At 36.8% G+C, this 27,182-nt stretch overlaps 1 protein-coding gene across 4 annotated transcripts in view; it reads right to left on the bottom strand.

Moving 5' to 3' along the window:
• Positions 1–4,444: 4,444 nt before the first annotated feature.
• The window catches only part of LOC109432839 (dynamin), a 78,564-nt gene continuing 55,826 nt past the window's right edge, over positions 4,445–27,182 (bottom strand). For 3 of the 4 annotated variants that reach the window (XM_062858663.1, XM_062858662.1, XM_062858661.1), the window contains 5 exons: positions 25,247–25,459; positions 25,090–25,183; positions 19,545–19,681; positions 19,300–19,472; positions 4,445–4,802 (listed from right to left, as the gene is read on the bottom strand). In XM_062858663.1, coding sequence (XP_062714647.1) covers positions 4,664–4,802; positions 19,300–19,472; positions 19,545–19,681; positions 25,090–25,183; positions 25,247–25,459 — 756 coding nt within the window. In that variant the 3' untranslated portion in view covers positions 4,445–4,663. Of the gene's footprint in view, positions 4,803–10,041; positions 11,202–19,299; positions 19,473–19,544; positions 19,682–25,089; positions 25,184–25,246; positions 25,460–27,182 lie in introns of those variants that run through there. The other variant, XM_062858664.1, reaches the window with a different exon arrangement.

Here is a 27,182-nt window from a genome sequence, read left to right on the forward strand (position 1 = left end):
TCCGTGCTTACCAGAGATGCTTACGTTCTTTGGTAGTACTTCACTTTTTGATTGAGTTCCATCACATTCATTTTGGATTTTTACCTGTGTCTCGTCGCTATCAGAACCTTCCGATGAGATGATCATCGGACGTTTGTACATCGCTCTGTCCCTCTCGCTGGTCAAGTCTTCCATGTCCTCAACTTGACCAGCCCCGCGGACCGCTTTACTTACGCTTGCAACCTTGTTGCTCTCATCGGCTGTTGTAGTATCCGAGGTGCTCACACTATCCTCCGATCGTGGTGGTAGAAGAGTTCCATTGTTGTTCCCGTTGTCGCTGTTCTCACATTTCGATTAGCAGTAGAAGCACTTATTTTTAGTCCATCATAGAAGATGCGTGCCCGGAAATGCCCGACATAGAGATGTGCGGGAATCTCCCTGGAAACCTCCATGTGGACGCCGCGTACCCTGGTAAACAGGGCTGAAAATCATCGCCATACGACCAAAAAAGTCGACGACGAGAACGAAAACTAGATCGTCATCGTTGCTCGTTCCACATCGGATGACTCATTCAAGCCAGCGAATCGTCGTGAAGGGCTTGCGTCGTGACGAAAACAGAATCTTCATTCGCTTTGTTTCGCTCTTCGTCCAAGTGCATCTAGCCGACGGAGTCAATGTTGCCACCAGCAACACAAAAAAAAAGATTTTAATAAAAAAAAAATTCACCTGGAATCAAACAACGAACCTCTAGATTGCCAATCCAGCACTCTTACCAACTGAGCTAGTGAGGTTTCACATCACCGTAAGTGCCGAAACGCCAATAAAAGCTAATCCCAGTTGGCGTTCGTTTGGCCCGTCGCCGCTCATTTCCAGGGAACAAAGGGGATGACGGAAAAGTTGGTGGGTGACTATTTATGATTGAGCTTCGTCGTGACGCCCGCAGTCGGCGACGAAAAGGCTAATCGTCACCGTTGTTTTTTCGGACGAAGATTGTTTGATTGTTATCTTCACGCAGTGGTGACGAGAAGGACGATTGTCAACCCTGCTGGTAAAAATGTTCACATTAACTTCACTAGGAAACCGTTCTCGCTCATGTTGCCGTATTGTACCGTACTGCCCTAGCACATACTGAATTTCTCGGTCTTCGATCTCCGGAGGAAGGTTAAAGATCCGAGCGTATTGGAAGATACGGCACGCCTGATCCACTTGCACTTCGGTCACTGATCCGTCGTCGTAATTAAAGGAATAACTTTCATCTGAGTTCCCGATAAAGGCTGAGAACGTTGGTTCGTCTATCGCTTTCACATAAAACTGTCCTCCATTTTCATCCTTGTAAATGGAGTGAATATCCGCTGCTGACAACTTCAGATTTCCTAGGGAGAACTTCAACACAACTTGAGATGGCACTTTACTACCGGGTCCGAACACGAGTTTTACGGTATTTTTCCTGACACTGTTAGCCATGTTTTCTGTTAACAAAACACAAACACAACAAAGGGAACATTAGCCAGACGAGACTATTATTCAAAAATTCTACGGGAGCCAAACGAGTTGAGTTCGTATCGGTTGAGCGATAGTCCGAGAATGATTATTGAGATGTATGCGTTTGAAGTTATGATGCACTGTTAAAGCGGGATGTCAAGACCTTAACCACTACGCTAACTGGAGACCCTGTTGACAGGATATCAAGGATGATAGGAAAAATATCTAGTAACAATTTGAGCTCCTTCGGATAAAATAGCGACCATGAGAGATGAATCTTTCCAAAAGCACCTCGCGTAATTTCAAAAAAATCGTGTAAAATAAAGCCGCGTAAAAATAATTTAGTGCATTAAACTTTTAATAAACATTTAAAACCATTAATTAACATTCTTACAACCAATCCGACGGCCAAACATATACAATTATACATACAAATTACATATTGTTCGATCATTCGGGAGATCAGTGGATTCGATTTGGATCCAGTGGACGACGACGACAATGGCGATGATAAATACCCAAGTAACCATGACGCTAAATAGTGCATTAATTTCGCTTTATAGTGTATTATACGACATGCGATATAAAGTTGTTTTGCCACATAGGTACCATTAAAGTAGGTTTAAAGTTGAAAGTGGCGCTACTACTGTTGATTTAAAGTAAGCTTTACTTTGGCGATTGCTAAAGCATATAAAATGCTTGTACCATACAGCTAATGCAATGAAATAGTACGGAATGCATACTTAAGGCATCATGTCAACAAAACAAAAATAGTAATTTTTTTATTTTTCTGTCTATTTTTATCTTCTCATACCTGTTCCGATACTCTCACTCTGATGTTTTTTATTCTATTTCGGGAATTGAACCTAGACTGCTGAATCTGGACCGCGGTGAAACTCGGACGCGCTAACGCTGTGCTACGACTACCATGTATTTTGCACCTGGAAAAATGTGCAATATTAAGTAACGTATAGTCAGCTCGTGCTTTATTGTGCTGCTCTAAGAAGTTGTGCTAGGGTCTGAAAGCCATCAGTTATCTTATTCTCCCAAATTAATTCGAAAACAAGTCATTACAGAACCGATTGATTCAACAAACGAAGATAATTGTGCTCATTCTGCGAATGGAGTGACGTGAGAAAAGTCGGAGTCGTATATCGAGATGAGGAATCCACTCTCGAATGAAGTGACTCGCCGTGTAAATCAAATGGAGATTCACCTCATTCGAGTCGAAATTTCTCACCTCGATATACGACTCCGACTTTTCTCACGTCACTCCATTCGCAGAATGAGCACAAATATAAAGATATAAATTAGTCTGTGTTGATTCTGTTCTTATTGTTTTCATACATGCTCACTTCTACCATTTCTTTCATGAAATCGGGGCACTATGTTAAATAAGGAAACCAATACCTCAACCCCACATATTTTTTGTTCCCTCAGCATCTGATTGTCTTCATTTCCCAACCATAAACAAAAAAATCATGCGCAATATAAATTTTCAAACAGCAACATCTGTGCATGATAATCCAAGTTCTACGCAGCAACACATGAAAATTTGGGTTTGTTTTTCTTTTCTTTCAAATGGTTGTGTTTCTAAAAATGTTTTACAGATTTTTTTCGAGCTGAGGGTTTTTGTTCTGTTTACAACCAACGATGAAAGCATTAGTAAAGGCATATATAAAGTAATAAATACTTGCATTATTGATTGCCATAAAGCTTTTAACATGGTAATGCAATGAACCACTAAACAACGTCCCTATAGAACTATAACGAACTGTCAAAATCCCATAATGCTTCAATGCTTTCATAATGTAGATTAAACGCTTTATTACTTGACAGGTGTAGAATAAAAGTTTTCTCGCATTAGCTAAACTATAATACGATTGAATTAATGTCATGGTATAATGCTTGTGGTTACTTGGGTAACACACGCTAAATACCGATAAAACACGGTTTACCGTCAAAACATTGTAACGTCACAAGAGAATGTGTCATATACAACCTCCAGCCTCTAACAATAGGCTTCTTTAGCGATGTTGAGATAATTCCATTTTCTGAATCTGCATGCAAAACTGAGCCGAAATCCAAATTTTCATGAATTTTGGTTCCCGGGAACCTATTTAAAAATCAATTTGAAGTTTGTATGGGAGCGATTTGTCGAATCACCCCTCGTCGCATTTTGTACTGGGTTGAGCTGTCAAACAGTTACCCAGCTGTCAAAAGGTGATTTCAAAAAATCTCTTTGAAATTGATTTTAGGTATCAAAATAAAGTTCTAAAAATCTGAAAAAAAATCATAGTGTCTCAGAAGAAGGTGCTCTTTCGTATAAAATCAAAAAATCGATACATTTTTCTTAATTTAAAAACCCAATTGCCAAACTAACATTCCCTCCCTTCCCGGTAAGAACACGAACAGTGCTGTTATCGACCCAATAAAGATTGAGCGCTCGAAACGTGTACATTATTGATAATGGTGAGTTAATCTCAAGCCACATTTTTTGATCTTCTGTACGTAAACAACAAATGCTTACAGCAAGCAAAATTTAGCAAAACGAACTGTGCTTTTTGTTGATTGATGGTTATCTGCCAAAGAGTGTGGACAGCATTTTTTTTTGTTATTCACTCTCCTAAACAAAAACAAGAAAGAGAAGGGCGGAAGAGGGGGTACTTTCCCCCTCTTTCATCCCGTTCGTTCTCGTGTTTATGAGGAGAATGATTGAGCAAAAGGAAGAGCTGCCTACGCCAGTGGTTCTCTGTACACTTCCGTTAGCTCCGGTCAATCACGGAGTCGTGTTCATTACTTCGACTATATGGGCTTTCAACACTAATCAAACATGAATCAGTCGACTGTGAGGTTGAAGAAAATTGTAACAAAGTATACCTACTTTGCTTGTCCGTGCTTGATCTCCTCCATAAGCTTATCATTTAATAATTAATGTTTCGAATCGAATGAACGTGATATCTACGTAATTCAAACACAGGAATAAGTTTACACATACTTTAGTTTTATTTTTCCAATATTGAAATTGCCAACGTGTTTTTGATATAATTTGTGTAAATGTTTGGAAGTGTGTTGCGTACCATTAGTCATTGACATTGATGAAAATTCATGTAACATTATACTATACATAGACATCACGATATTTGTTTTCAACTAATAGTATATAATACAATTTGTTTGGATTTCATAAACTAAGTTAACTTTACTTAAACCGGTTAGCAAATACACTAGACAGTTCGTTCATTGCTGCATTCGTCACGGCTTGCCCAACCTGTTGGTTGATTTGTTGTCTCATTCCTGGCGGGAGTGCTTGTGCGGCTTGTGCTGCTCCTCCGGGACGCCTGTGGAATAGAAAAAAAAATAACGAACGAATTATATCACTTCTTCTATTCAGTCTGTGGGTTTTCAGAGAAGACGGTCTTGGGGACTATTCAAGGCGAGCTTGGTGGTCTTAGCTGCTACCGATTCTGATTCATGTGCAGAAGCTTCTAGGTTCAATCCCTGGCTCGTTCCTTTCCTTGTACTTTGTATCTCTCTACATATCTAGGGTAATTTTCCAATTGTTGCACGGCTAAAATTTCGCCAATTGTTGCACACCTCATAAGAATAATAGGGAGTGTGCAACGATAGGCGAGTTTTTAGCCGTGCAACAATTGGAAAATTACCCTACTTTTCCTCCTTGATACTCTCTTCTCTGCATATGTGCACATATAATGTAGAAATGAATGTTCTTAGCCATCGCTGGAACAAGAAAATAAAAAGGCCGTCTCCATTCCTACAAACTTTCATAGCACAATGTAAATCTATCATATGACGCCTACAAATAATCTACAAAAGAGTAACACCTTGTTTTTAAAAGTGTATAAGGTGGTGATTTTCTGAAAGTCCTTGCCAAAAAAATAAGGAAAATGCATCTGGTTAATCAAATTGATGGACCCCCGACCCCCCCTTAGTTAGAGCCACAACCATCTTTGCGGACCCCTCGATTTTGGTTATTTGTTAGCACATTTAAACCATGATAACTCGAAAGTTTGTCCAGAAACCATAACAAAACGAAATATTGTGGAAAAGAGGAAAGATAGAAATACTTTCTGCAGATATAAAAAGTTTGGTCGGTCATATTGATTTCGGCTGTCATCTTGAATTTAGGGTATGTGTACCATTCCTTGGCCTAATATGCAAGTCGCCTTGACAATTTCGACCATAACTCATGAATTAATGGCACTAGAAATGATATGTTGACCCTATCACGCATACTAGGTAATGCATGTTTCACCAATTGGCTTCTTTAGCGGTGTTGAGATAATTCCATATTCAGAATCTGCATGCAAAATTGAGCCGAAATCCAAATTTTCATGAATTTTGGTGCCCGGGAACCTATTTAAAAATCAATTTGAAGTTTGTATGGGAGCTATTTGTCGAATCACCCCTCGTCGCATTTTGTACTGGGCGGAGCTGTCTAGCAGTTGGCCAGCTGTCAAAAGGTGATTTCGAAAAATCTCCTCGAAAGCGATTTTAGGTACCAAAATGAAGTTCTAAAAATCTGAAAAAAATCATGGTGGTTCGGAAAAAGGTGCTCTTTTGTATAAAATCAAAAAATCAATACATTTTTCTTAATTTAAAAACCCAATTGGTAGTAAACTAACGTAAATATAGGGCATAGGGCACTGCATGAAATTATCTCCTTCTCTTCCACTCTTAAGTGCCCCACACAATGCATACGTTTGCGTGTGCGTGACAGTAGTTTGACACATTTCCCATGAGAAAACTGTCAAAAAAACGCAAACCTCGACGGAACGGACGCTATGTTTTCCAGTCTTTACAGAAATTCTGTAAACAACAAGGCCAAGAAACGTCACAAGATCAAAACAGTGCAGAGCCCTACGTTCGTCTACGGTACAAAAGTTGGCATATTAGTGGATACAACGTTGACCTATTGCTTTTTTCTCATTTTTTAAATATTTCTGCTGAAGTACTATCACTGTTTATTAACTAATCATACTTTCAAATTTCATTTTCGGAGCCAAATTTTTACAAAACTATAATTAAAAGTTAAGTTTTTCCTTAACTTAGTAACGAAATCAACGCAATTAAATTATTGCGTTATATTTCTCCAGTCACCGCACACAAAATCTTTTTTCCTGTTCGTTCCTTCTGGTCCATACACAAACAATGTTGTTGATGTCACTTTATCGATGTTGTTGACGTCACATTACTAATGAGCCAAGATTTGGGTACATAGTGGAAAACATTCACTCAACATTCGGCCCACATTTAATTTGTAAAATAGTTATTATTCGTTGAAACAAATATACAAGTTAAAAATAAAGTCTTTGACCGTCGCATCAAATGTTCAGTTATCGATAAGTCAATTCGATATATCCCAGAATCATAGAATTTATGATCATGTGTATAGACTACCCACTAAGCCAGAAGAATCATGACGTCTACAAAACTTAAACAAAGTGCCTTTTTATTTTGTTGTTATGCTCTGAAGTGCTAAACTTGAAATGAAATGTTACAATTGTTTGACGCATAGCTTTTCCGATTTCCAGTTATGCGTGTTTGTTTGAGTTTTTGGCTTTCGTAAAGTCCCCAACGAGGTGAATATAACGGTTTAAATAAGCCAACAATTATTGACCAGAATCGAGGGATCTGCAAAAATGGTTGTGGCTCTTAACTAACGGGGGTCCATCAATTTGAGAAATTAAATGCATTTTCTTTACTTTTTTAGCAAGGACTTTCAGAAAACCAATATTGTTGCTTTCCCAACAAAATGCGCTGCCAACTTTCAGTCGGCATTTCTTGAATCATAGCGACGAATCAAGCACCACCTGTACGGCTGTTTGTGTTAGTGAGATTGGAGCAAGGGGTGGATCACTCTTTGAATATGCATTCAATTTGCATCTAATGTATGTAAATGCATTTCATGAAACTTACATCAACTTAGCATTGACATATATGCGAATGTCAAACCGCAGCTACTGAAGAAAAAAGGTATGATGTGTATCGTGTTGGTTCTCTTCAAAAGTTAATTCTTTTGGAATGGGCAACTTGAACAGAAACTGTGTAATTGTAAGTAATAAAGGAAACCCTATAAAATAGACTATCAACAAAGTCGAGAAACTTATGGCATAAAAACTAATTGCAGGAACTGTTCTGGAATCGGATCAAGAATCGGATAGAGGAGAAGTTGGGCTAGTAAGCCCACATAAGCAAAGCACATACTAAACGTCAAGGATCTAAATGCGTCCAGCTGGTTGGGGGAGCACACCGTAGAAGAAATAGATGCCTGTTAGTTAGAATGGAGAACCATGAAAATAACAGTATAAATGAGCATATAATGTGTTTTAATTCAAGTTTTTTTTATTGAAAAAAAAAAATAATACAATCTTCTAAAAGCTATGTCGAGTATTTTTTTCTCTTCTGAAATGGGGGGATAATCTCTAGATTGAGTTTAAATAAGGGCGAAAGTAACATGAGAGAGTTCTCTTCGTCGACACTCTCTTCTTCAAATTAAAGTGACAAGATGCAAGTATGGTTGCACTTTGTGGTCATAAATCGCTAGGTTGCGATGCAATCTAGCGTCTAAGTGTAAAAAGGTTCGAAAAAAAACCTGAACGGCACAGGTCCCGGTACTGTGCGGCTGGGACCGACTTCTATAGTCAAAGTAGAAGACAGGACTGCATCCCCAATACACTAAACACATTGCCATTAATGTCGCCAAGTTCTACGTCTGTTCCGGACCACCACGAATTTGGTGGCCTTCAGTGAATTGTATCAGTACTCAAGTTACTAACGATTATCCTAGTTGCAAATTAATTATTAGCAGTAGTTAAGGTTGACAAAGTTGGTTGTTGGACAATAACAACAGTCATGTTTTGTAGCAAGCCATGGGTTGCTTATTTACTGAATGAATAAATGAATGCATGAAAATGCATTTAAATGCAGCACTTATTTGTCATGCATCTAATGTTCCAAGAGTGATCTACCCCTTGGATTGGAGAAACATCAGACTCCCGCCAGCTGATTGGCTGGCGACGGTTTCATCCACGTCGGATCCAAATCGTCGCGTTCGATGAGGGGGAAAATCGACAATACCTTAAACATTTTTAAAGACAAGTGGGTCGGTCTCAGCGAGAAATACGCAAACCTATCACTTTAAGCCTGGCAAGCCACGCACTAATGCATGAACCTCTATGCCAACAATAATCATTTCCCAACAATACTCCGACATCCGCATGACTGTGTGCATGCGCGCGCAGTGCGTTAGCCGCTGCGAAGTCGTGAGCGAAATTCGACTGTAATAATAGGATGCCTGTACCAGTTATCGCACTACCTAAGGAAAACTATTTCTACAAAAATAAGAAGAAGACCAACAAATATCGTCGATTCGATATGTCAAATAATTGACTTGTTTTCATACTTTACAGGAAAAATATAGTAACGGAGACAAAACTACTTTTAGTATTTATTACGGCACATACCCAAGCAACAAACATGTTATATAAGAGTTACGACAGTGCAAGTTTTGGTTGTATAGAAGTTAATTTGACGTAATTCTAACATTGTGTTGAAATAACGTCAAATAAACTAATATACAACCAAAACATGCGCTGTCGTAAGTATATAATACTAGCTGTCCCGGAAAACGTCATACGCCTGCCTACTGTGTTTTTTGACACACAGCTCTATAAGGACGTCCCCCACAAAGTCATCTATATGGGAGCTTCCGTTCCAGAAACCGGAGAGGTCTCACACCAAGCTAAGAACCTTCCCCGGTCCCGAAAATACCCACATACAAAATTTCATACTGATCGGTTCAGTAGTTTCCGAATGCATTACGGTCAAACAGACAGACAGAAATTCATTTTATATATATAGATATAGAAGATGTGTGTTGCTTGGGTAGGAACCCTGTACCAGTTAAGAACACATTTTTTTATTTCGATTCCACTTCGCACTATTTACATGCATTCATTGTGGGATTAGCCGTAACTGGTACACTATATGGCGAAATAGGGTGCAAGGAAGCCAAAATTTGAAGGAAAAGGATTAATTCATATCATAATTAACCCGGGAGCGGTCGCGTCGTGTACTGAGTACACGCACCAAGAAAAATACACGCATGTGGTACACAGCGTGAGCGCGGTGTCGCTGCAGGTAGTCAAAAACGCGTCCGCTTGAGGGTTAATTTGAGAAAATTGTGAAGTTTGAATGAGTGCTATCATCTTGTGTGAACGTGGTCTTTTGTTCATATTTTTTTCTTGTTGATTTGCATCGCTAAAGGTTGTAAATCAACTATGGTGAATTTGAGATACTATAGCCATAACTGATACACTGAGCCAAATTAATTTTGACCACGTCTAAATTGGTGAAAATGTCGTAATACCAATGGTTACCCAATACCCATCTATTCTTCACCGGTCGATTTATTTTGCTACAAGAATAAAAATAATCTGCCTACCTAGATGGCCACATTTTCCTATCATAATATAGTGGTGAAAATTGGTTTTAAATATCAGGTATTGTAGTGTAAAGTGTAGTTACCACCCTATCCCCTAGTTAAGAAAAAGATGCTTTTTGAACACAATATAGTAATATTTTATTTATTCTATGTTACAATGCTTAACATTATAGTTTGCTTTTTGTAATGGATAAATGCTGTTTTTCATATCGAATGCTTCATAAATAGTCGTTTCTATCCGAATTTACTTCGAGTATTCTAAATGTTGTATTATGCTATTCAAAGGAAAATTTACACTCAAAAATCCAAAATAAGACTTAACAGTGAGACCAACTGATTTGGAAGAACAGAAACTGGTGTATAACACCATCAGAAGCAAATCAAGGATACCTCTTGGAGATAACCTAATTCGAAATTAAGACAAACAAAAATGGGTTTCGACGTTTTCCGTACACACAAAACACAAGACATAAAAAGAGAGACTACATTTAACGGAATACTTTTTCAGAACAATTGAAAATACTATCACTTAAAGCTGTTTTCTTTTTTTTCCTATTTTTGTGAATGCTGTCCACCTCAGAATAACTTCTTTGGAATACTGTGCTGATCTTTTGGTTGCCTAATACTCGTCTGATTTTATAACAATCTATCAACCATTTTTCACAGAATAGGTGCATATAATTTCTATGGTTTTGCTGATAAATTCTATTCCAATACAGAAAATTGAGGAATGTTTTTCGAGCCAGAATGATTAATATGCTAATCTTTTAAACAAGGTGATACGTTTTTTTTTGTCTAGAATATTACTGCCCCCACTCACATTACAGTCCCATCTTTGCTGGGTTTCTTATTCATATGGGACTGTTATGCGAGTGGGGGCAGATTAGTTGTAGTTATATTTCTCTGCCACATTGTTTGTGTGATTTTTAGGGTTATCATTTGGTTAGAACGATATAGTTTTCTTTATCTTTCGTTATGTTACATGATTTTGCTACTTATTAACACTGGTTGGTTGCTGTACATTAAACTTTGAAGATGGTATTTTAGCGAAACAATAGATGCTACAGGCGATTTGTGTTGCATAGGTAATTACTTTGTCAACTGTGAATTTACAATAGTTTCGATATAACAATGATTTAGCCTTTAATTACGTTGTATGCTTAGATTTCCTTCGGAAGAAACTACAATGTGGAGCCAGATTACATAAATGTTGTTATGCTAGTAGACTTTATTTCTTTTAAGCAAGACTATTCTGATGTACGTTTAACGCCGCCTGCAATTGTAATAAAAGTGCAAAAAATATGTTAGATTGTTAGAAAAAAAAACATCGAATGACATCAAACTGAAAGGTGATGAGGTTTTTGTTGACATAATTTATAAACATATGTATAATAATGTTAACATACATCATTAACATATAACATACATATATGTGACATATGAGATCCAAGTTTGTGTAATATTGATTGTTTAGGATGAATAGATTCCTTACAGATGAATTAAATATTTTAGATAACCACTCTTGTCCTGTAAAAATGTATTCCGTTAAGTAGCCTTTCATTTAAAAATTTCTTATTTTACTATAATTCAATACTACCTAGCCTTTAGATATTTCGTGAAGCTCACTATAACAAAAAAAAATAAAAATTGAGACGATTTTCATCAACTGAAAATAATTATATTTCCAATAATCTTTTTTCATGAGTTAAACGGCACAGTGGGAAAAAGTGTAAAACGTGAAGAAATTTAATGTTATTCCTCGGAACGGATGGTTAGTTTTTTGACGCACTGCAATAATCTCAATAGAATCAGATAAAGGAGGTCCATGCACTATGCCGGAAATGAAAGCATTGAGATGGTTTTATCCAACTCTCTCTGACTTTTTTGGAATATGTTTGTTCTTTTCCGATACATTCCGATTAGAGTGCAAAACAAATTATGTATTTAAGGAAAGACTTGTTAGAATCCCAAAACGGCTGCCACAATGGCCGGCTTTGGCACCTACTCACGATTTCGAAAGCACAAATCTCTTCGTGAACAAAACCAGCGCACCTGTGCTTCTTATTTAAAGCTTATTACAAATGAGCAAGATCAGAATAATAAAATGCACTGCTGTTTGAAGCTTGCTTCTTGGGATTTGTGCGTTTGAAGTTCTGATGCACTGTTGGTGCGGGATTTCTAGACGTTTGTCCTTAACTTGTATTTGTGTAAATACTACAGTAGTATCGAATACAGCTGGTTTGTTTCACCGCACGGGTTTAGCGATTGAAGTATGTTTTTCCAAATTACTCCGATATACCCACTGAATCAAAATTCAACCATCATTCAATAATAGCGAGAATAAGAACTGTATCGGAAATTAACTATAAACGTTCACAATTGCCTAAAAAATAATCTGTTCGAAATAAACATAACTTTATTTTTGGAGATACTATAAAAATCTTTTAAATAAAGAATGTCAATTCTGAATTTCAATAAATTATCATTCAACTTGGACTTTTATCTCAAAGATTGAATATATGTTTTTAAAATTTTGGACACCTCCTAAAAATTTATAATTGCGAAAACTGTAGGTTCCGCAGTTTAGGGCAATTCTTAACCCTCTACTTCCCATGGTTGCTCTAGAGCACCATCGATTTTCGACGAACTCCGGACAAACGAAATTAGATAAATATGATGCAATAATTTTTAAAATGTGGTTATAACATCATAAGGTTAACCCAACTACTGACTACTTGTTTCAATAGTTGAACTATTGATAAACAATCAAAAACCTTTTGATATACAACCAAATTTTTTTTCATTGATTTCGAAAAATTTAGCCAATTTGCAATAAATTTTGTTCTATCACTTTTTTCGGAAACGCTTTTTTGGCATAGTTATAGTCGTTCAAAGTCGTGGGAAGGAAAGGGTTAAAAATGCAAAAAAGGCCATTTTTCGAGGAACTCTTTTTTTATGCGTTATCAAAGAAATATTACGCAAAAAAAAAATACATAAAGTAGAAAATTTGCTTTTTTTTAATTGGGTATGTATTTAAATCTATTGAAAAGGTATTTTTACCAGAGAACGGAATTTTATAACCTCTGAAGATATTTAAAACAGAGCGTCAAAGTTCGACCAAAAAGTAGGTATTTTTTTTTTGGGAGAGACCATATTCTAAATGTTGGAGGTTTTTCTATCCAAAATAAGAACTTTAAACGTCGGTATTGAGTGATATGTTATGTGTACATAACTGCTAGTGATAATAATTATTTTCCAGATTTTTCCCCGTACAATTTTTTTTCGCTACAAATTATTGAAACGTAAAACAAATTAAAAAAAATGCAGTTTGTACAGATTGTTATTTCGTGTGGTATACTCATAGAACCATATTTTCAATAATACTAAAAGTTTTCAAATTTCTCAAAGCTGTTCTAAACTTAACTATATTGTGAAGATTTCATAGAAGAACCGGAATAAAAAGACCAACCGTGCTTCGAGATAGAGCATTTTGAACGTTTATAGTTAATTTCCGATACAGTCCTTATCGCAACCTGCATTTGTTGTGATAATCTTACCAATACGACATAGGTTTGTCCCAACTTGAACAGCATAGAATAAAAATCGTTTAAGATTGTGAAGCTTTTTAACAGAACATCCGAAGGGATTAGAAGTGGCTTTCAGTTTTTTTTTATAATTTGTTGAAACAGTATGTAAGTCAGTCACATTTATTCAAATTAAATGATAACGAATGGCATCTAAATTTTTGAGTAACATCGATATCAACTACATCAGAATCGAACAAAATCAACCAAATACATGTGACTTCCTAATAGAATGATACATGCACCAGGACACGACTGAAATTAGAAAAAAAAAATCAATTGAAATGTCTACAAGGCCGTCCCTTATTTTGCAAAAATTGGAAAATGATCGCTTTAGATTAAGAAGTGATCATGTCAAAATTTGAAATCCGTGTCTCAAGGCTAAGTGGCCTGAAGTTGTCAAAAATTTTATATGGGGTTAAAAAAAATGATTTTTTAAAATGAACAATACTCTACTAAAACCGATGAGTTTAGGACCCTAAAGGGCGAAAAATATGCTCAAAATTTCGATTATTCCCCTCGTTTTTGAGTTATTGAGCAACCTACCCTTTCCTTCGGGATCTAAAATTATGGTAAAAAATGCTGATTTGTCGGATGTTTTTCGTCAATAACTCCAAAACGAGTAGAGATATTGCAATTATAAGTACTTTTATTACCCTTCAGCAAAGAATAAGAATATCAAGAAAGCCCACTCCGCTGATGCTCGGGGGGACACTACCGCAGCGCTATCTGCGGATGAAAGTTCAACCTTCATGCGGTAGTGTGCGTTTCTGATTGTATGCGGATACCAAAACATACGCACACCACCTTCTCTTATGACAAATCACGAACACTGTTACATAGAGCTTCCACCTTGAAACGCTTAGAGAGCGCCACTTGTCTTGTCGCTTGACGTTTACATAGAAAAAGACAAGAGAGGGCATTCTTTCTATTGTTATCCTTTGCCTTCAGGGTCCTAAAATCATCGGTTTCAGTAGAACAGCGTATTTTTTTCGACGAAAAAAAAATCATGTTTATTGGCCACATACATACAATTTTTGACAACTTTAGGCCCCTTGAGATACGGGCTTAGCCTTGAGATACGGGCATCAAAAATGGACATAATCATTTCTTAGCTAAAACGATCATTTTTCAACAACGGACTTATAACATCTCCAATTTTTGCACAATAAAGGACGGCTAATGTTTACTCAAGCACAGCTGTTTCCTTGAGCTCTGCAGCAAAGTTTCGACATTATGTGTCTGGTACATGGATATTTGCATTTGGGATAAACAAATGTTTTCCATTAGTGTGACTCATACATTAAGGCTTTTTACGGCATCATCAGCATCGGCAGCCATGTTGGATATGAGCCTCAAAATTTTAAAGTGATAATTCTCTGTCACCAAAGCAAATATTCGTATGGAAAAGTATCATCCTATATGCTCACTCGCAGTGATTGAGATGATACTTTTTCTGCTGCGTTGCTGCAGAATAGGGTCCAAAAATGAAAAATATTTCCCCGGTTTTGCTGCATAACACGAAAGAGCATGCTTTTCTGATCTCAATGGTAATTTTTCCGAACTTAAACAATAACAGAATAGTTAATAAACTTGAAAATAAAATAATGATGAGCAGGTCTTGTTTGACATTCGAGGTCAACCTTGACGTAACGAAAGTGAAACGGCGGGTTGCAAAAGACACCACATTGGCTCACTTTTGACAATAAATGTTCCTGTTTGACATACACGGTAAACAAAATTTAGTGCTAAACAAGAAGTGTTGCAAAAATTATTAAAATTTTTGAAAATATATTTTATGGGCTTTACCTAATAGGAATACTTAAAAAATGAGTAAACATGTCGTTTTAATCAATGCTTGATCGAATTATGCAGAAATTGAGATAGGCCTTTAGGAGCCTATTGACAGTTTTTTATCACTTCAAAAATGCGAGGCAAACAATCATTGAAAAGCAAAAAGTCAATGATTCGTTTGAAAACTTAGTGATGCAGTAAGACACCTTAAAGTAAGCACATAAACCTGCGACTCATGCAGTTTGCAGGACATACTCTCCATGTGGGTCTCTAGTAAACCTAGTGGTTAAGACTATGGATCGCCAATCTGGAGACGGCGGGTTCGATTCTTGTTCCGGTCGTAAAATTTTCTCGCCTCCCTGGGCATAGTGTGTATCAATTTACTTGCCTCACAATATACAAATTCATGCAATGGCAGGCAAAGAAAGCCCTTCAATTAATAACTGTGGAAGTGCTCAAAGAACACTAAGTTGAAGCAAGGCAGTCCAAGTCCCAGTGGAGACGTTGAGCCAGAAAGAAGAAGAAAGAAGAAGGAGAACTCTACATGTGCTAATTTGCCTGCATTGGCGGGTATTAGAACCTTGATCCAGTCTATTGTTACCATCTCATCATCTAGCGGAAGCTGTTTCAGGTTTGGATACTTTTTTATAGGATTTTAATAATGAAAATATTTTATAGGACTGGGCCAAGTGTCTGGAGATGAGTGGGTCTATGTTATTGTAGATATATCTATATCTAAGCATTCTATATATAGATAATGCTTAATGCGGTCTACTGTACGGCTATTCAAATGCTTAGCGGTTACCTGGGTACATATTAGTAAAACCTGAAATAGCGATGGATATACTAATAATTGCAACGTCATCCACGATGACGATGGAGACATGGTCAGTAGTATCCGCGGAGGAAAATTCAAGGCATACCCGGATAACCTTGCGCAATAACCGCAATGATTGGACTGCGCGCTGTGGAACATTCCATTCAATTGTACGGACTTTTTTATTCAATATTTATTGATTCCGCTCCAGATCGCGTTCATTCAAAGATAAAAGAGCGATCGGAGTAAAATTAAAAACATTTTCGTTCAGATATCCGTGCGGCGATCCCAACCATTCTGATTAAATTCGGGAAATCGCTTAAATTTGCTTGTTTTTTGGTGTAAAACATTTCGACATTCTTTTACTTACATTTGGGTACTTTATCGTCTAAGTGCATATAAGTTCGCAGCTTCCAAAGAGAGCTGCGATCGGACTTTGATTTTTATCAAAATTGATAATACTAAGATTTATTAAAACTTGATTTGGCAACTTATGTATTTTTCGTAGTTTTGCTCTCTTCGTCATGGTTTTTTTTTAAACATGTTGAACTCACAGTTGGTCGGCGTTAAGTCAGACCGGACCATCTGTTTTTCAATGATTTTGGGAAAATGTCCTGCAAGCACTTGGAATATTTATCATTATTTTCTGAAATACTGTTACTCTTTTATGTAATGAAACATCTACACCAAAATATCGTCGAAAAGTTCAAAGTTATCGAATGCCTTCGCTTATCTTTACGCCGACCAGTTGGCTTAAAATCCTCCCCAACCAAGCTGCATACGCTGCATAGCTGCATAGCTGCATACGACCAAGTTTCAGTCAATTTGGTCAATAAAAACCTCTCATGACGAAGAGAACAAACATGCCGATAATACCCAGTCACTATATTTGAAATTTTGCACAAATTTTTAAAAGGCAAAAAAGGATTACTGCGTGAATCATAGAAAAGATGAATGTTTGTTGATCAAATTTAACATGTTGTGTAGAGCGTCAGAGTCATGCATACAACTATCATCCAAATGGCATAAACATGTACTGAGTCTGACATTGTGTCTGACTGATGAATTTTTACGATAATAATTGATGTGCAAAACAGGGCTGTGCGCTATAGGATACCATAAACATATTAATTCAAACTGAAAACTATCTCTTATATCAGGGATGGGAGCAGTCATTTTCCAAGAGTTACATTCACTTGCAACTATCTCACTCCAGAAGCGTGCTATTTCATTTTCATTTCATCAAATCAAATTCATGATTATACAGAAGCGTGTTATCCAAAAACAGTTTATGGAGGACTTTTACTTTGTGGTTTTATAATAGCCTTTTAGAGGACAATTACCTTGTAGATGAGAGTAGCTTCATAGCTTTGTCAAGAATTCGGGATGCGGATGTGACTGTAGATAAAATTATAGGATAGAATTCCTCCATACAGATAGGGTCTTGCACCATTTGAGCAGGTGTACCTATTTTGGGCACCTGCCGCTATAACTAAGTCAAGTTTATAGCTACCGTGGGGTGCCCTAATTTTGCGCGGGTCCAAATTTCGCTCATTGATAATATTTAGAGAACATATCATAATCGTAGAACTAGTTGTTGAATTGTCCAAATTTCACTTAGATAGTGAAGCTAAAGTGAAATTTGGACAATTGGGTTTTTAAATTTTGAAAAAAGTATTAATTTTTAGATTTTATACGAAAGAGCACCTTTTTCTGAGCCACTATGATTTTTTTCAGATTTTTAGAACTTTATTTTGATACCTATAATCACTTTCAGAGATTTTTCGAAATCACCTTTTGACAGCTAGGCAACTTTTTGACAGCTCCGCCCAGTACAAAATGCAACGAGGGGTGATTCAACAAATCGCTCCCATATAAACTTCAAATTGATATTTAAATAGGTTCCCGGGCATTAAAATTGATGTAAATTTGGATTTCGGCTTAGTTTGGCATGCAAATTCAGAATATGGAATTATCCCAACACCGCTAAAGAAGCCAATTGCACAATTAGTTTCATGATTATGATCTCTGAATATTATCAGTGAGCGAAATTTGGACCCGCGCGAAATTAGGGCACCCCACGGTAATAACTTAATGACATACGGTAAGATATAGAAATCCTCTACATAGAGATAAGCGGAAGTTACACATGTCGATTCGGCAACGCTGTTCATTTTGTTTACATCAGCTGCCAACACTTGCTGCAAAGCTAGATGTTCAAACTTTGTGCGTGACTTCGTAGTGGTTCAAGTTGTTTTGTTTACATTTTCTAATTATAATAAATTTTTTTTTCATAATTTTGAGAAAAAATAGCGGAGCAATAGATGAAATCTGAAATTTATTGTAAAGTGTTAAGCTAAACATATCGGCAGAACTGAAGCAAGAAGCAGCAATGAAAGTTTTTTCGAGAAGTGCAGCAACAAAAGTTTCGTCATACTTTTGAAAGCAGAATTAATTAAATTCTATCTTTTTACTAAACTTACATATACCGTCAATTTCTCGATATTAAAAATAAATAATTTTAATTTATTTAGCTCGGATTGCAATACCGTTCAATCGACGCCTTCTTACGAACGATCAGCCTGTTCATTTGGCTCACACTTTGACAGTTCTTTCTGCACGATTGGCTTACCATAGCCGCCTCCGCAGATCTCTATAATGTAGGATTACTAGTAAGATACATACAGTAACCAACCTTATACGAAAATTTAAATCAATTGGTATGAAATTTATTCCTGTTCTTGATAGCACGCATCTGAACTGAGCAAATAGCAAGTGAATGTAACTGTTTGCAAGTGAGTGTTCCGATCCCTGTTTGATATAATAATTTCAATTATGATTTAGATATATTTGCTTTTCATGCTGATTGTTTAAAATTTTCAAAGCCAGGGCAAAAACCATTCAGCGATAATTGAGCATTTAATATTTGTCCAATTGGCAATTGTTTAAATTGTTTCAATCACGTCAACAAAGAAATTTTGAGCCACAGTTTTCAATTTTCTAGTGCAGAAACAAAATAAAAACGACATGAATGTTTGTTTAACATCACACATTGATCCCTAATTACTGCCATACTGCATAACTAGGCTTTGCTCTTATACAAATGCAGTTTAAACAAAAACATAGGAATTATATTCCTCTGGTATACAATGAGTTATTAGAAAAAAAGTACTTACGATGGAATGAGAGGTGCAGGAAGGGCTTGGCCGCCTGGTCTACCTTGCGGTAGAGGAGGAGCACCCCCTCCTCCGGGTCTATTAGGAATGGCTGGAGCTGGCCTAGCGCTCGTTGGAGCTGGTGGCGGACCGCGTCCGGCACCTGCTGGAGCACCAGCTGATCCTAACGAGCCCTGTAATTAAGAAAGTATTTTTTATAATAGTAAATAACCCAATAGTGTTCAAATTAATCGATGTTAAGTTACCTGTTGTACAGGTACATTTTTTCTCGGGCCACCGGGGCTGGGAGGAGACAGCCTGGGGTTATCTAGGCCACTCGAGAGCCAATCGTTCTTCACGGGAGGTGGGACAGGTGTCGAGAAGGTTGCCATCGAAACATCACCTAAATGGGAAGATTGTAGTTAGAACATAGTAAACAATACATAATAGCATATGAGTTTTCAATGAGAACGCTTCTTGAATGTAGTAACGCCGTCCCTTATTTTGCAAAAAAATGGAAATGTTAAAAGTTCGTTATTGGAAAATTATCATGGTCAGTTTTTAATATTTCCATTTTTTTTTCAAAATAAGAAACTGCAGATAGCTAAAAAAAAGATCGTGTTAAAATTTGAAGCCCGTATCTCAAGGCTAAGTGGTCCCTCAAGAGGCCTAAAATTCTGAAAAATTGTATGGGACTAAAAACATGAAACTTTTTCGTTGAAAATATACGCTATTCTACTAAAATCGCCGATTTTAGGACCCTAAAGGGCCTAAAATATGTTTATAATTGCGATATTTCTACTCTACTCGTTTTTTTTTAGTTATTGAACAACATAGGTTTCCTACGGGATATAAAAACAAATTATCAATAATGCTGTTTTTTTTGATAGTTTGGTAGTCCACTCAAAAATGAGTAGATATCGCAATTCTAAGCGCATTCTTGGCCCTTCAGGGTCTCAAAATTATCAGTTTTAGTAGAATAACGTATTTTTTTCCAAACATCATTTTCCAGTAGCAAACTTTTAACATTTCCAGTTTTTGCAAAGTAAAGGACGGCCTCATGCATACAGTTATAGAGGGTATGGAAATGGTTTTGAAGTACTGTTGCGAATAGTTCCTATACGTTAGGCTCTTTGTGGAACTGGCAACCCTGAAGCAAGAGCGACGTTCGATACAGTAGCTGCCTATTGAAGATTGCGTACAATGAGCAGTGCGTTTTAGTTCGTGAAAGGCAGAACAACAAAGAAATTGTGCACTGTTGTTGGGAGATTTTTACGTGAACTAATACTACAACGTAATATAGTTTATATTGTAAACATTTACTGTTAAATTAATTATCTTTTAATAAATTTGCAGTTTTTGAAGCTGCTTGAAATATAAGCTGCTCTCAATCTTAGCTCCGAACGTACCACACGCCCCAAAAAGTACAATTCCAAATTTCCCGCACCGTGAAGATAACCCTGCCCTTCCCACAACTTTTAACAATTTAGGCATTTAGATTTTACATCTAAAATCTAAAATTGTTCCCAGCAAAAGTACTTGAATGTACCGAATGTACACGGTCTAATAATAGAAATTTCATCTACACGGAGAAATTGAAAAACTTTACATTAGGAACTTTTAAACTCAATTTTGAGTTTTTTTTCATCTTCCTTTCCATACACTCTTTCTATTGTTGTCAGAGAGTAAAGAGAGAAACAGCCCAACTTTTGCTGTTGAGTGCGTCAACCCAACACTGAGTTTCTAGCACAGTACTCAAATTTGAGTGAATAGAGTAAGGTGGGCAAAAGTTCGACCCTAGTTGAAAATTCGATTTTTTTTTTCAAAAAACCAAATCAGATAAAAATAAATGAATACCGTGATGTAATTCTACCATCTATGAGCTAAAATTTTACTGAACAAAGTTACGCCAAATGTCTTTTCAATTTTACGATACAACATTTTTTGTATGTGTGTGTCTTATTCGAACTCTTGCCCCACCACTGGAGCAAAAGTTCGAATCATGTGTTTGTGGAATTTCGCTAACCGCAGCACACTATTTTGGGGTCTCCAGTTAGCCCAGTGGTTAAGGCTATGGATCGCCAATCCGGAGACGACGGGTTCGATTCCCGTTCCTGTCGGGAAAATTTTCTCGACTCCCTGAGCATAGTGTATCATTGTTCTTGCCTCACAATATACAAATTCATGCAATGGCAGGCAAAGAAGGCCCTTCAATTAATAACTGTGGAAATGCTCAAAGAACACAAAGTTGATGCGAGGCAGGCCAAGTCCCAGTGGGGACGTAGAGCCATAAAGAAGAAGAAGAAGAAGCACACTATTTTGATACTTTGGTAATATTATTATTATTATTTATTTGCTTTTATCTTTAACATACGTATAATGACCACTAACTATCTATTACTGAGATTTGGATATACCTTACAGCAGTGACATAAACAAAAATCATATACAGGGGATAGACAAAATGATCGGGACAGGCAGAAATTCACATCTCATAAAATTTTCAAATTGCTGTAACTTTTTGAAAAGTGAATCAAATATTCTCAAATTTTCACTGTAAGTTGATCAACTAGTAATGTATCAGTAGTCCAATTTTGGAAAAGATCGGGCTATTCAGCACGAAGTAATTAAGTTTCTAGAAAAAGGTATAATTATCCGATAGCCAACTTTGAGCTGTAATATCTCCGGATTCAATGAACCAAATGCAATGAAATTCTGACCAATTATGACTTATATGATGAGCTCTGTAAAACGTGTGACTAAACTTCAAATTTTTAACAAGCGAAAAAATTATAGCGATTTAATTTATTTTATGATTTTTTAGTAAATTGGTATATTTTTCATATGCATCCCATTACTTTTTCAATTTATTGCCGGCTATGTTGTTACTTTCCTTCAAAACATATTTATAGTCAACTCAATTACAGGGAATTTAAATGAACTATAATAAGTATCTTAAATTTTAAAACGATGTTGAAATTTTGGATAGTTTGGTGTTTTATTAGAAAAATATTCTAATTGTTATAATTTTCTTCCGCGTTGAGAATTTTATGTTATGTCAAATGTTTTTCATAGCTCATTATATAAGTCATGATTGGTCAGAATTTCATTGCATTCGGTTCATTGAATCCGGAGATATAACAGCTCAAAGTTGGCTATCGGGTAATTATACCTTTTCCTAGAATCTTTATAACTTCGTGCAGAATAGCCTGATCTTTTCCAAAATTAGACTACTGATACACTACAAGTCTTATATGTACAAGACGTTAATAAGACCGGTGGTTCTCTACGGACACGAGACATGGACGATGCTCGAGGAGGACCTGCAAGCACTCGGAGTTTTCGAGCGACGCGTGCTAAGGACGATCTTCGGCGGTGTGCAGGAGAACGGTGTGTGGCGGAGAAGAATGAACCACGAGCTCGCTGCACTTTACGGCGAACACAGTATCCAGAAAGTGGCCAAAGCTGGAAGGATACGGTGGGCAGGGCATGTTGCAAGAATGCCGGACAACAACCCTGCAAAGTTGGTGTTTGCTAACCATCCGATTGGTACAAGAAGACGTGGAGCGCAGAGGGCACGATGGGCGGACCAGGTGGAGCGTGATCTGGCGAGTGTTGGACGTGACCGAGGATGGAGAGCTGCAGCTGCAAATCGAGTATTATGGCGGCAAATTGTTGATTCAGTATTATCATGAATTTGATGTGAACTAAATAAATGAAAATGAAATACACTACAAGTTGATAAACTTACAGTGAAAATTTGAGAATATTTGATGCACTTTTCGCAAAGTTACAGCTATTTGAATTTTTTTTTGAGAAGTGAAAATTATGCCTGTCCCGATCATTTTGTCTATCCCCTGTATAACACATTAGGGCCAAACATTGAAAATAAACGAATAAGGAAAAATGTACAAAAAACCTTCGAATTTGCTTAACGGAAAGGAGAAATACAGAAAAGCCTAATTCTAAAATATCACAGTTCTTAGATGATCAAATTCTGCAGTAACGGATTTGCAGAAACGGTGCAGCTAAGGCGAAAATTTGGCATTAACCTTAGCTGCCCATAACTGCATAACAGTCACATTCGACAAAAGTAGGCATTGGAGAAAATGGAGTTTAAAGTTTGCAACATGCGCTAGTATGGAGACGATACGAAATTTCAAAAATTTGTTAATAATTTAAAATTCATCCTTTTGCAATGAAATTTTCTACAGCTCTTCTTGTATGCTGGGCGAATTGTTAAAAAAATAATTAGAACCAAATATGATTGATATTAGGCTTTGACACCAGTGTGTATTTCTAGTGTGACTGTTATGCGGTTACATTAATTAATTTTAGCTAATGAGACAAAACGACTTGGTATTTGTTTCACATTTTGCAGAACAAACTTATAAAGTTCGTTTGGGTGGATGAAAGTACTGATGATTGGGAGATGTTCCCCGATATTAACTCAGTATTGGCAAAAAATGCAAATGTTACAATTATGCAGTTATGGGCAGTTAGGACTTTGGTACCTAATATAAATACCTAAAACCAACTAATATTTGATGTTAGAACTGGACTACACTTTAAAGTTCGATCTAGATTTTACCCAAATTTACTACACCAAAAATAGTAGTTTGGGGTCGTTCAAATATGACGTCCATCATTAAGGGAGGAGGGGGGGGGGGTCTGAGAAAGTGTGACACGCCATGTATAAGGTATACAAAAAAGCGTGACAATGGGGGGAAAGGGGGTCTTAAAATCCGGAAAAATGATGGACGTCATATTTGAATCGACCCTCCACCAAATCCAGATAGAACAACTTTTTATAATCATAATCGAATTTTCTCACTAATTCCATCATTTCTAGAGATAATATGGACATTTTGAAGAATTTTAGGTTTTTACCTAAAGTTGCCACATGACTCGAACTCTTGCCCCACAATTCGAACTTTTGCCCCACTATGTGTAAAATATGATTTCCAAATCTTTTTTGCAAAAAGTTATACATGCTAAAGCACCTTCAAAATATACCTAGTTACGCCCTAAAATAAAATATCGAATTCGATTATTATCATTACAATTCCATTCCATGCGTTGGAAGGACCATCGCTTATTACAATTTTTTTGATCAAAAACCAACATTTTGTCTTAACTTTTCGAAATATTGATCAAGTTTCATAATTTTTGGAGTGAAACACTCTTTTTCAAACAGGATTCGAGCAACCTTGACACCCGAAAGAAATAATTTGAATTGAGCTCAAAAACTTCAAAAGAAACTCTTGCTCCACTCGAACTTTTGCCCACTTTACTCTACAACCTAGTCGAAAAAAACTTAAAATTAGGTATTTTTTCACATGGAAGCAAGCGGGAACAACCGTTGGGTTGATAAATATCGATTCCATCAACTCAAAATTGGCTTGACGCACGCAACTCCGAAGTTGGGTGGAAAGAACTCACTTTTGGGTAGTTTCGTCTCTCCGTGTACTAGTGGGTGACGGACGACATTATCTTTACACGGGAATAAGTGTCTCGAGAAACTTACAATATTGATAAAACGACAATGAAATGTGACACATAAGACGTAGGGATTGTTTGTGTTTGGTAGTTTGTACAGATTTTTTATACTAGAAGCTGCTGTGTAAAGTGAAAACATGCATTTGATTTCAAGATATCCGGTCACATTTTTTGCTTCACTAATAATATAAAAGTTGTTGGTATGAGTATGTGACAAAGAATATGGAAAGCATTTTCATATCGAGGCAATGTCAAAAACCTGCTACACATGAACTGGAACATGAAAATACAAATAACGTATGTATAACATACCAATGATCCTGAGAGCTTCCTTGCAAGCGTGGTACATTCTAAGCATTTCTTCTCGTTTTTGAGCTTCTTCTTGGCTCTCCTCCATCATCGATGCCTGGTAGTAATTAAATATCAATCAGTTCAAATATTAATTTCCTCCGTTAATAATTTTTCATACCTGGTCGCCGGTGGCATACAGGTGTGCCAACAGTTCTCCGTTGATGAAGTCCTTACAATTGTTGATGATGAGCATCATGATAGCCTTCGGTACCATGTCGCGAGTAGTTTTTGTGACAATCTTCATGTAAGAATCGACCAGATTACGGATGGTTTCAACCTGACGTTCCAGCTGTGGGTCGAGCGAGCTGGTCTGGCTAACATCGTTGGATTCCTATAACGAATACAGAACAAGTGTTAATCAGCTGCACAATTAGGATGTCTGATTCATTAGTGTTAGTAGGAAATATAACAAAATAAAAACGCTACTATAAACTACTCGATTAATATGAAGAAATCTGCTTTGAATACGTATAATGTTGTATATACACTATGAGAAATCAATTAATGAAATCAAGCCGTTACGTATAAACTGGATAAATTGACCCAGCTCGATTCCAGTAATTTTACATATTGAAATGACCTAGAGTATGACCGACACTAAATACGTACAGCTTTGCTGTCGATCAGAATAACCAAAAACTGAACAAAGATAAATGGAGGTTTGGTGTTCTTGGTATCAGATCATTATGCTGAAGTACGCTAGGTCCAAGTTGGGATGGGCCAGTAGGCCAAAACTTTAATTTCCTTCGTAAATGATGGTTTTCTTTTTCGAACTGCTATAGTTTTTCTATCAGATTCTTCTTACTTTTAAAAATAAGCTGTTCTTGCGAGGTAACATAATCAAATCATTCAAATAGGTTACTCGCCCTTGGCTATGAACTCATTCGGCTTAATGACCCATTCCGCCTAATGACATTGTTCGATCTAACGTATTTCGCCCTAATGATACAACATTTTTATTTCCAATATACTGCCGTGAATCGCAAGTCAGTCCCATATGCATTTTGGGCAAAAATGAGTTAATGACCGTTTTCGAGCTTTCTTCGGATGATCTTTCAGCTGCGTACAAAAAAATATATAGTTTGTTCAGTAAAATTGAAAAACAACACCAAGTCAGATTGTCCCATAATGAAATGTAATCGCAAGTCAGTCCCATTACGAACTTGTGCGCCCTCCGGTACAAATCCTAACACTATTTTAGCCAGTTTTATATTTTTCACTGTTACGTATTCACGTTTGAAACAATATGTGAAAGTTTCATGATGATCGCAAAAGTTTTGAATTCATGGCGATTTTTTAGAGTTTCGCATGGAAATCGAATTTGAAAACTTCAGAGGCCATTTTCTCAATGCCTACTTTTTACATATGGGACTGACTTGCGATTCACGGCAGTATAGACGTATTAACCCTTATGTGGCCGACAGGGTACCCGGGTACCCAGCGCCCATTTAAAAAGCACGGTGTAGAAAAAAGCAAAAAGTTTGTCGGACACATAACGGTTAAAGTTCAACTGCTTAGGTCAATAGCGTCAGGGTGTCTTTTGTGTTTGAAGAAGAGATGGGTTGTTAGTATGATAACCGTTGTTGCCAAACAGGAGGAAGATTTCGAAATTACTAATGTTATGTAGCGAATTTGGAGATATACTGCTAATACTGCTCCTGAAGCTGTTAACCCTCGAGCGATCGCGCTGTTATATTTTGTACAACACCTTAAAAAACATCTTGCTTTCTGTACTCAGCTGGCGGTGGTGGCGAACCGCGCGACTAACGGAACAATTTTTACGAGAACTTTATGTAACGGATACTTTTATCGCATTCAAAAGCCTGTGCGGTAGATATTATGGTTTAATCATGATAAAAAAAAACTTGAGAAAACATGCTACATATTATATGCTCCCGGAATCCGTAAGGCCGTTGTAAGGGATATCAGCAGGCTTTCAATGACTCAAACCTCACATAAACTAACGGAAACAGTTATTAATGAATTCACAAAGCTAATATACTAAGTAGCTGAAGAGAAACCGCACACAAACACATTGTTTAGTTAATGGTGAT

Source organism: Aedes albopictus, chromosome 3 (assembly GCF_035046485.1).
Source record: "Aedes albopictus strain Foshan chromosome 3, AalbF5, whole genome shotgun sequence".
Classification (NCBI taxonomy): Eukaryota; Metazoa; Arthropoda; class Insecta; order Diptera; family Culicidae; genus Aedes; species Aedes albopictus.